This window comes from Fringilla coelebs (genome assembly GCF_963513975.1).
Source record: "Fringilla coelebs genome assembly, chromosome: 4".
Classification (NCBI taxonomy): domain Eukaryota; kingdom Metazoa; phylum Chordata; class Aves; order Passeriformes; family Fringillidae; genus Fringilla; species Fringilla coelebs.
The window spans coordinates 27,843,598-27,855,455 of record NC_140032.1 but is presented as its reverse complement, the minus strand read 5'-3'; the positions used below and the strand labels follow the sequence as shown (position 1 = coordinate 27,855,455).

Below are 11,858 nucleotides of genomic sequence, written 5' to 3'. Positions count from 1 at the left end.
TCTGGGCACAGCTGGCTCACGTTCAGCTCATATTCATAATCTGTGAACAGCATTCAGATTTTTGCTTTGCTCCTAGGTAGAAGGATCTGGACTAATTGACAGTCTTTGATGCCAGTGGAAATCCAGATGTGAAAATTATGCTGGGACTAGATTTAGGATTTGGCATCTAACCATGAGAACTGATGTCCAAATTGGCTATAGATACTTGTAGTCACTGATGATTTCTGTGAAAACTGGAACTACCTTTACTGTGACAGAGGTTCTCCACACGCCCAAAACACTTACCTAATTTTTAGCATTTTTTATGTAATGGAGTGCAAAGTTAAGGCTAGAATGAAATAATTCCAGATTATTTAAAATGTATATGATTTATTCATTTTAGTGTGTAGCTGATAAAATGTATTTGTGAGGCCATTGCGAATAAAGAACAGAAAACATCCTTTCCAAGGAATTGTTCTAAATTGCCCGTATGTGGATTTCTAACATGTAGAACTGTGTTTCTGTAATTCCTGTGTAGTATTTCCACTTAATCAAAAGCATTAATTGAGATGAGCTCAGTTGATTACAGCGTGGTGCTAACATCACCAATGTTGTGGGTTTGAGCCCCATATGGGCAATTCATTTAAGAGCTGGATTTGATAATCCTTGGTTGTCCCTTCCCAGAATATTTTGTGATTAAATACAACTGACTGATTAAATCTCACTGAATGTACTTTTGTTTCCTGACTTACAAAAAACCATGCTGTATAATTCTATAATATATCATTCATGAGGGCCATGGTCAAAATAGAAATTATAGTTTGGTAATTTTGCAGTTCAGCCACAAAATGTAACTGTCTCTGTCTAGCTCTATAAAGACTGGACAAGGCAACCATAAAATACTGGAAAATGTTTTATAAAGCTGTTGTATTAGGCAGAACACTCTAATTTCCTATCTTTTAGCTTTAATCGTGCTAAAAGAGAAAGGAAACCACACTCAAATGCACTTTTTACTGCTAAAATGGGTTTACACATTAAAACTGAAGAGGCATCATCTACCAAGATGCACTGTGCCATCCTTTCCCCTCCTACTTCAGCTTTCCACAGATGCTCTTTAGAAAGGGTGTTTGATCTTCCAATACTGACTTTAAGTCATGAAAAAATATCCTTTAATTATATATTAAAAATTACAAAATACAATCACTCACTTTACTATAAAAAAGATTTGTAAGCTGAAAGTGGCTGAAAGCATTGGGCAATAGGTAGACGGCAGGGAAAGCAATATAGGCTTGTGGTAGAAAGAGGTATGTTAGTATATGTATGACTCCAAAACAAAAAGGAGAAGTAGTATGAGAAATAACCTAGAAGGCACAGTCCAGAACATGCTCCCTGTTTCACTTCCGAAACTTTTTTTTTTTAAATTCTGCACTGATCTGTATTTGCTTAATTTAGGATGCAAGAAAATACTAGTTAACCATGAAAAATAAACTCACAGGAGAGGAGTATTTCTACTGTAAATAAATACCATTTAAATAAATTCTATTGTCATAGGTTTCCCTGTATTCTTAATTCTGATGTTAGTTTAAGTGTTTAAAAATATGCATATATAGAAAGAAATCACCTGTCTTCCATGGCAGGCTCTGTTCCCTTTCTGTCTGTTATATGAGCATGAATTTCTGTTTGCTTATGATCACTCTTCTTCATTTTCAGGCTACCATGTATTTTCTTCTCCCTGGAACAGACTTGGCTAATAGCTACTCCTGTCTTCTGAAGAAAATCTGCATTATATCCCCAATCTCACGAAATCATTCCATCATGTAGTTGAAACCTTTTATAGGAATGCTACAGATGCATTTGTCTTACTCCTTTCCTCCCGTAAGTTTCTTCCTAGTCAGTTTTGGAGAATTCTTCCAGGAGGACTAGATGAATCCCCAGATACTTTATTTCAAACTACATTCCATTTATCTAAGGTCAGGAAATGTGATGCAGGAAATAATTCCACATTAACTGAAAGATGGGCTCTTTAGCCTGTTGCGTCTTTTCCATTCATAATTTAGCATATTCCCTGCGTCCTGTGGTGCAGCTGTGCTATGCTCACCACAAAGTGATAGTGTCCCTCAGACTTCCCATAGCAGAGTCAGGCAATTACAGTCTTGGTAGCTGATATCTTGTAGAGAACTGTGTGAAAGTAAGGAGTGCCTAGATTAGGTCCACAAAGATCTTTTGAAGTACTTTTCCTTTTGATAGTAACTGAAATAATTGACATGGACAATGTCCCTGTTTTTTCCATTCCTTTTGTTCAGTCCAACTGCTCAGCTAAGAATGTCTGAAATGCTACATTATCAGACAGAAGAAATGCCAGAGAGATTTTAATTGCATATTCTTCCACATAAAATGCAGATTTGTGTCTTCCAGTATAGTCCACTACATGCTTATATAGTACAAGACTAAAGACGTATAAACTACCAATGGAAGTCCATTAAATATGGTTGAAGGTTATAGTAACTGTTCACTATCATCAGTTTCTAAAATGATACAGACAATTGCTGAGTGAGAATTCAGTATGCATGTACTTTATTTCAAAAGAATGCTCTGAAGTGCTCATTTTTAGAGTTCTATGTTTTTTATTACAATTACAGGATGAATGATGAAAGCTTTTCCACATGGAAAACATTTCCTTGTGCCTATTAAGCAAAGAATTTGTAAATATTGTGGAAAACATTGTGACCTCAACAATCAATACACAATTCAAACAAGACAATGTATCATAGACAGCGGTAGCATGAATTCTCCTTTCTATATAAGATGGTTTTGTGGAACCTGGATGTTGGGCAAATACTTCTTGTAGCTAATAATCAAATGTCACAATACATTTACTTTCACTGGATTATCCCAAAGACATTCTCAAAAGACCAACTGTATTGTGCAAACAATCACTAAAATTACATTCCTTATCTCTAACAGTATTTAGGTGGCAAATTTAAGACCTTACAAATGCCAGAGGATTTCTGTTACCCACATAAAGTGCCTTCACAGCTGTCTTACTGTACAGTAATAATTACTAAGATTTGTGTTAGAACCAATGTAATTTGCAATATATGCCTAGAATAAATATCTAACTAATCAAAGGTATGGGCTTTTCTATATACACACAATAGGATAACATTTAAAAAGTAGGAAGCTGTACATTTTACAGGTTTTTGAATATATTCTCACTTACTTGATGTTATTTCAATTTTGGATCCAAAGTTTTCAAGGTGGGAGTTCACATGAAAGACAAAGTCCAAGCCACAGTACAGCAGAGTACCCTTGCACAGCTATCCCATGTTAGAGATGGCAGGTGCTGAGAGAGGACATGAACCAGCCTCTGATTTTCTGGGAGCTGACATCACTCAGCTCCAGGTCCATACCCAGTTTAGTCCACAGCCTGCCTTCCTGAACTCCCTTGGCTGCCAAAGAAAAAGCTAATTTTCTCCTGCAGGACATTCTGACCAGAAGCTTCTCTGAATGGAGCTTATTTTGGGTTGGCACATCTTTCATTTACTATGGGATGGACAGCCAGCTAACTCAGCTGACAGACACTGGGCAGGAACACCATGCTTCTTATCATTAACATTCCTCTTCAGCTTCTGCTCAACACAGCTGCCACTTATCCTCTGTTTCTACCATAGTATACTGCTATCACAAGTCCAGCTGTTACATTTTGTGAGCTGCTCCAAACCCCTCAAATCGACTCCACCCCATGGTAAATGTAGCTCTAAGTACTAATGTGCCTTTAAGTAGTGCCCTGAATATGCTTGCACTTAGCTAGAAACTGGTGAAAATAATTCCCATCATTCTATTTTGCAAACTCTATCACTTGCCTACAAAGTAACTCTAGCAGCCAACAACTGCTGTTTACACAGTATTTTTTTTATCTTTGGTTCAGAGATAGAGACAATTTCTGTTCCCTAACCACAGCTGCTCATAAGCAATGAAGGGCAAGAACGGACATATTAATGTTACGGAAGTTCTGAAAAGTCTGACAAATAAAGCAATGCTGCTCAAGAACATTTGTTTTCTAAGACAGTATCACAAATAACATGAAAGCCAAAGGGAATACTAAATGTTCTGTGGGAAAAGTAATATAGCTGCATAGGTGAAAAGTTGGTCCCATGGTAGCTGACTGCAGTACTCCTATTCATTAGGATGAGAACTGGATGCTTGTAGGGATGTAGGTGTGATCTCTTCAATGGAGTTCTGTGTTTCAACACAGTTGGAAATGGAAATGTGCATCATTCTCATACAGAACTCAACTGATTGCTTTTTTTTTCCTACTTCCAAGATATGAACTAACTGTTAAATGCTTTTAATGCTGCAAAAGTATTTCAAGCTATTAATGAAAGAATTTATACCTCCATGGACATATAAGCAAATGCTGAGCTCCACTTACGTAAGCAATCCCCACTGACCATGATAATTACTGGTTCTACGTTTCCAGTCTCTTGTATGTATAAGCAAGCATTTGCTAGAATGAGGACCTCTTATGATGTATAAATGAATTGTCAACTATCCATGTAAAAAGTATGCTCCACTTTTTACTTACATGTAAAATTAAAAAGGAGACACTGCATATCACCTACTAACTTTTTGATCAGATGGTTTATGAAATGCTGGTCAATGAAAGTCAACCAGTCACCTTAATGTTAGAAAATATATCTTTAGGACAAACGACAGAGGGACAGACATAAAAGGTTGGAAGCATAGAAGCAAACCCTCATAACTACTAAGAAATCTCTATTGCTGGATGACCAGATTGAATCATCATTTAGGTAGGTGTCATCAAAGTTCACAATCTTGAAGTCCTTCTTAAGGTACGTGGCATTCAGTTTGTTTAGTGTTCGAGCAAAGGTATATTTAGATGCACAGCTATATGCTTCCATATTGTAGACTTTGTGGAAATGCATATCAAAATATGGATTATCCTAAAAAAAAAAAAAAAATTGAGAGAGAATGAAATAACTACACACATTACAGAGTTAGAATTGCAATCTGTTGTTCTCTGCCCAGCTACCTACAGGGCTTTTTCTCAGTATGATGGGCTCTAAAGGACTGAAATTCTTTGCCATTGGGATTTTTTTCTGAGTAAAACTTTCTAAGTTTTCTCAAGCAATACATTCTATTGGTATTGTACAGTCTTGTTTTGAACTGAATCAGTTTGTTATGTTGCCTGAAACACAGTATATGAAAAGCACTTGCCTTGGACTATTGCTGTCTATGTCTGTGGGAGAAGAAGAATATTGATTGCCCTTCCTGCCTGAGTTGTATTTCTTCGTGCTTTCTGGCTCTTTGACACAATTAATCCTAGCAGCAGATAAATTCTTTTAAATTCTATGGATATGAATACCTATTATGAATATTTATAGCAATGTTAATTACCCCATGAGTTTGAGGTTCAATTAGGCTTTTCTTTAATCAAAAATGAGACAGATTTTGATCATCCCAGCTGCAAAAGGCTGAATCATTTCTGAAGAATATTTTAGCACAACACTTCAAGAGAAAGTCTCCATAAAAATTTTTAATGAAATTTTGTTTTCAAATATACTCTATTACATTAACTGCAGTTTACACTGGAGGCTGCAGATGGAGAACTTTTATTACCAGTTATGAAGACCAAATTAGAAAACACCCTGCTTCTGCCTGAGGTCTCAACCAGAGATGAAGGCTATTATAACAAACTAACAAACAAAAAAATCTCACCTTCCTCTTCCCCTCCAACAGTGCAAATGTGATGTGGAGCCTCTCACATGCAATAAAGCCAAAATTCCTTGGTAACTTAATTTTATTTTTCAGATAATGCATTTTAATTGCATTTTAATACTTGTATTCTAAATTGCAAAAGAAGAAAATTACTTTCTATGTACATAATACAGAATCTGACACTTACTGTATCTGCTTCTTTTCCATCAATCATCTCCAGATCTTTCAAAAACCACTTTTCAACTATTTCATATTTCTCCTCTCGGTCCACTCGCCAGTGTTTAACCATACATATTTCTACTTCTTTACTTTTAGTTACTGCAAGAAAAGAAGAGTTTAGATATGCAAGCAAGTACTTTTTGTTCAAAAGCCTTTCATGTGAATTCACTAGCACTCCAATGAAATCCTCATTCTGGCACTAGGTCTGCATTACCCTTCTTACTTCGAGAAAGACTTTTTGGGGTGCTGCACTTTGGAAATTGCAAAACCTCTGTTTTACCAAGGTTCTGCATTTACATGACTTCTGCTATACTTTCCATTATGTGAAGGAAGTTCTCTCATGAAGCCATTACTTTTTTAAAGCAAAACTCTTATTTCCCTATATAGTATGTCAATGAAATCAACATCGAAATTTTTTCTTAAAGCTTCCAGTTGTCCAGTGCTATATTTACAGAAATTACTGTTTTCCAACTTAGGCAGGAAATGAGATTAAAAAGAGCATGAAGATGCTCTTTGCAATAACTACCATTATCAATTGATTACCATGAGTCCTGACTAGGAGACTGGATTTCTGTAACAGACCATTAGGAGTGAAAAGTACCAGAGCCTGAACAATCTCCTGCACATCCAGCTGCTGATGGCTGCAGGGCAGGCCACATTCCCAAGCTATCTGGTAGCCCAAGTTATGGTCAATAAGTCACCTACATCTGGCAGGAGCATTTTGACATCACAGCACAAGGCTAGGAACACAGGAGCAAAACGCTTTTATTTCCAAATACTGCCTGAATTTTTGAAACCCCGTTTTGAAACTTCATTAGTTTTACCTTTCTCCTGTTAGAACATCTCTTATTCTCACCTGCTTATAAGAAAATTATTATTAAATAACAAAGTATGTATGTTGGAGACATTCCTTCTTTCCACTGCAAAGAAAAACAGTGGAAAATATATAAACTGATCATAATTTCTCTCAACCTATAGCTTCCCTGCCTGGGAAATACAAATATTTTTTTCCTTGGTCCTATCAATCAGAGTTACTCAATAATTTTTGACCAAAAGACCACCACTGTGTTATCTTCCATTGAGAAATTACAATGGTTTTCATTTGCAAGCAAATCTAGCATATTAATCTTAGAAAGCTCTCTTCATACTTTCAGTTTCACCCATTTTGTTTGTTGGTTTGCTAGTTTGTAAGGGAATATGTTGTGTCCCTCAGAGTAAAAACTAAAGAAAGCAAGCACAAATCTCAAGTACTCTCAAAAATACAAAGGGATGTCCTAGGGGCCCCCAGATCCCCACATTGCCACTGCTGCACCCTTCTGACAACAGAAATCCTATGACATAAGGGCAGAGCACAGATCTTATGCACAGTGAACCCAGTGGTGAAACTTTGGTGTGCTATTTTTAGTTAAGAGAAAAAAAAATAATTTTCCTGCATTTTACATACTGCTTGATCTTGCACTCAGTTAAGAGTCAAAGAAATTCTTTTCATAGAGAGCATGAGCTCAGATCTACCATGTCACTCTATTAAGCTCTAAAAGCTTTGCTTGAGGTGGGCACAGCTATGGCATTATCTTCATAGAGGACAAAGTATTTCTTAAAGCCTTTCATGGACTAAACACCTTCCCCAGTATCTCTGTAGGACAAAAATGTTATCCCCACCATTATTTCTTGGGTATACCAATACTAGGTTGTGAAAACCCCTGAATGGGGTTGCATTTCACCTCCATGTTCTTCTGGGTTTATAAACTGTTTTGTGAAAGGATACTGTCACCTTTGTGCAAGAAATGGGACTCGCTGTTGTGAAAAGGAGAGGAAATAGTGTTGGCCATATGGCACCAAAAAAAAATATTGTTCAGGGTTTTGTTGTAACACACATTTCAAAAAGCATAGACCTCTGAAGTTTTGACTATAGTTTGAATGGTTTTTTTTTTAATGGTAATTTGAAATCAACAGAAACACACAGAGGTTGCATTGCATAGGTAATGTGTTTTGCTCCTACAGAATCACAGCAGAACACAGTAGTTGCTGGCAGCTGGATGCAATCCATCTTTCAGAGTCAGGTTTCCACTCTACTCACCACTTACTCAAGCATGCCTGAATATATTAAGAGAGTGTAATATTGGATAGTGGAGAGATCCTACTCTTAATATTCTACATGAGTTTTCCTTTATGTCTTTAGAGACTTCCAATCACTAAATCTCATAAGGGGCTTTCTTTAATGGTTTGTTCTCCTCTACCTGAAAAAGAAGTTTTTAGGAAAGATTTTAAAGGTGCATAATGTTAATTCTCCTTTTTGTAAGTTTCACAGCAGTGAACTGCTTATAGAACTCCAACATGGAACTAATCATACATCCACTGATAGTTCATAAACTATGAATGAGATTGGTATTTCTGTGTGTTTAGAAGCCCTATGATATGCAGGAGTTAATTCCTTAAAACTGCTTTTGTAGTTCTAACATACAAAGACTGTTCTACCAAAATTGAAGGAGTACAGGGAACATAGCTGGCTCGGGGTTTAATAATCAGTAAAACAGCTCGTGTGTTCTAAGGACTTCAGGTTTTCGGAAAGATAATGAACACAGAATACTACCTTGCTTGCTAACCCCATCTATGTCTCAAGTACACAGATTATTTCTACCTATTATATGTATTTGGAACCTGAAGAGGAAACAGACTGAAAGAATTATTCACTTTAATCTAACTACTTATAGATGACATTTCTCTTTTTAATATTTTTCAGTGGTTTGAAATAATAATTTTAAAAAGCCCCACACAAACCAGCTTTTCTGAAACCTCTATGAAACAGATTATACACTTGAAAAAAAATTTAGAAAGTAGCCAGATAATTACCACTTAAAGCAATCTTGTTTTACTCGAAGTTTGTGCTAATTACTAACTACAATGTGCATTTACTTAAACCACAAGTCTAATTTGTTCAAAGTGGAATAGGGACAATACACGGGACATTAAACCAAGCCGAGGGATAGTGCAAAAAATTTACAAATGTTTCCTGCAATGTTAATGCAGAAAAAAAAAATCTGTAGAAGCTAGCAAAGAATCTGTAGAATGTAGCAAAGAATCTGTAGAAAACATGACAAGAATAAAACCCTAGAAGGGTTTGGTCTTTTCAGAGCAGCTCGGGCGCTCACAGCACTGCCACGGCCAGAGCAGTGCTCTCAGCTGCGGGGCAGATGTCGTGTTTCCCCGCTGGTGTCAAACCCGGAGCCGGTGTGACTCCCAGGTGGGACAGAACGCCGTTCCGGGGGCTGCTGGCGGTGCGGGAGCAGCCAGCCGGGCTCCGGGCTGTGCCGGGGAGCGGCGCGGCGGGACGAGGCGCTGCCCCGCTCCGGCCCGGGGGCGCTGAGCCCCGGCCCCGCTCCCTGGCCTCCCCCGCTCCCTCCCGCTCCCGCGTCCCCCCGCAGAGCCCCGGAGCCCGGCCACGCCCGGCGGCTGCCCCGTACCTGCGGCGCACAGGTAATAGCGCTGGGCGCCCGCGCCCTCCACCTCGATGAACTCGTGCAGCCTCTGCCGCCGAGGGCCGAAGAGCCTCTTCGCCAGGTCCTCCTTCACCAGCGAGGACATCGCACCCGCGGAGCTGCTCAGCGCCGGGCACCGACCCCCCGCGCCCCGCAGCCGCACCGGGGCACCACGGCGGGGGCTGCGCTCCGCCCGCGCGGGACCGCGGGGCGCGGGGGAGGCATGGCCGGCACCCACCCCGCTCCCTCCCGGACACTTCCCCCCGCCCCCGAGCAGCCGCCGTTAAAACTTCGGCCGCCGGCGCCGGGAGAGGCCGGGCCGCCGATCTCCCCGCCCCGTGCGCCAGCGGGGCGCTCCCGGCCCAGGGGCCGGTACCGGTACCGGCTGCGCCGCCCCGCCGCTGTCCGAGCCAAGTGCCGGAGGTGCCGTCGGGCCCCCCACCCGAGCTGTCACCCGGCCGGGGGGAGGAGATAACGAGCGGGGAAGGACGCAAAACAATCACACTAGAGGCGATTTACCCAAAAAAAAAACCCCAAAAAACAAAAAAAGAGCTGTTAGCGCAATTCTTTTTATCAGTAGATGAAAGCGCTGAGAATTTATAAAGGAATTAGATAGCATTATAGCTGTCACCAGTGTTCCTCCAGTAATAGCTTTTTGGCTATTAATAGCGTTAAGGACAAAATTATGCCACTCCTTATAAACAGAAAGTGAGCTCACGTCCAGAGGAGTCGTCAAAGGCAGCTTGGGCACCACCCCCAGAATGTTTGCACATGTGAGAGGTCTTTAATATCAGACATAAATGTATTTGCAGAAATTTTGGTTATTTCTGCCATTCTGCAGGTTTGTGGGTGAAATTCCTGGAGTTGGGTGCTCTTCTAATTCCAGTATCCATGGCAGCCCATTCTAGAGTTTTGCACTTTGGACTAGTTTCTGGCTGCTTAAAAAGTTTGGATATTCTTCTAATTCTTACCTTCAAGCTTAGTAAACCTTACTGAGTTTTTCATTTTTGTGATCTCAATGCAACATAGAAAGAAATGTTACCTTGGAGTGAAACTGAGTGCTAAAGTGAAGGCAAGATTTAGAATCTGAGGATATTTTTTATATTGGCAATATTAGAATTACTTAGTGACTTAGGTCTACATGGTGCTTTGATTATGTGAAGCAAAATGGAATCAAGTTAAAATGATGTAAAATTAGGGAGAATCATCCTCTTCTACAGATACTAAGCATATTGGGTTGACATGTGGAAAAGAATTGAAAAGAAACTAGGTTTTGATTTATTATGCTTTCTCTTGGTCCCAAACTATGTTTGGAAACACAGTTGTGATTTTTAGATATATAGATTAATTTTCCTCTGATTTGGGAGAATAAAGTTATTCTAAGCATCAAAGTTACTTTAAGCATCAGGATTTATAAGCATGGTGCTTAGGGATAAATTTAATCTCTTAGCTTTAAAGCGTTATTTTAGGAAAAGAGCAAGGTGCTCACTTCCAAACCAAGACATCTGCGTATCAGGAAAATGCTTTCTTATGGAGACTTCCCAGAGGATATCTGAGGCACAGGATGCCCAGGTTCCTGCCCACAATTTTGATGACTTGGCCACACCTTGAATATGAGACTGCTGTACAAATTGGCTTGCAGTTCACTGTCTCTCTTTGTCGGCCAGACATTGGCAGAATTGGCAAGGCTGATACCCAGGCTTCATTTCATCACCACCAGTGTTAATAGTGCCATGGCTGGAGGTTTCAGTGCTCATACTCAGTGCCAGACTCCTCATTAGGAAGCAAATTTTGGCTCTGCCAGACTGTAGCTCATGTTGCATCTCAGATACTTCAGGGTTTTTTTTTCAGTTCTGAAGATGTACAGACAAAAATATCTTTAGAAAAATGTTTGCAGCTCTGGAATAATTTTCCATCAGTTTTCCCCTTGTTAAAGATTCAGGTGGTATCAGATTAACTACCTAGAGGGCAAGTGAGGCATCACTGGCATCTTGGACATGATAGAGCTAAGGCAAAAGTGGTGGGTAAATCTGATCTCTCTTGAATCAGATTTTCATTTTTCACAGTTTGATCATAATGTGAGTTTCCACAAGAGTGTTTTGAGGTTTGATATATTAATATTCTTCTGCAATATCCTTTATTGTGTTCTCAAATGCTGCATTAAACTCTGAGTATATAGGTAGAAAGGCGCAATGAGGATTTTAATGGGTAGTGTTTTAACAGGAAACATAAAAATTTGTAATTCACTTTTTGATTCTTTTGATTCTTTTGATTCTTTATCCACCCATTCTCTGTTACAGATTATAGCAGATTTCAGATCCACCTTAGCTGTGATAGTATAAACCCAAATCCTAACAGTCTGAAAGGCAACAGCTGAGCTATAACTCATACAGCCAGCAAGGATACAGTAACTGTGGACTGGGAACAATTTATCTGACACCCAAG

The 11,858-nt window shown here is 39.4% G+C and overlaps 1 protein-coding gene across 1 annotated transcript; it reads right to left on the bottom strand.

Moving 5' to 3' along the window:
• Window positions 1-2,585: 2,585 nt before the first annotated feature.
• Window positions 2,586-9,965, bottom strand: EXOC1L (exocyst complex component 1 like). Its single transcript, XM_084204349.1, has 3 exons — window positions 9,399-9,965; window positions 5,906-6,036; window positions 2,586-4,943 (listed from the first exon to the last, which is right to left on the bottom strand). Exons 1-3 carry the CDS (start codon window positions 9,517-9,519, stop codon window positions 4,680-4,682), a joined length of 516 nt encoding a protein of 171 aa, XP_084060475.1. The 5' UTR covers window positions 9,520-9,965; the 3' UTR covers window positions 2,586-4,679.
• Between the last annotated feature and the right edge of the window lie 1,893 nt (window positions 9,966-11,858).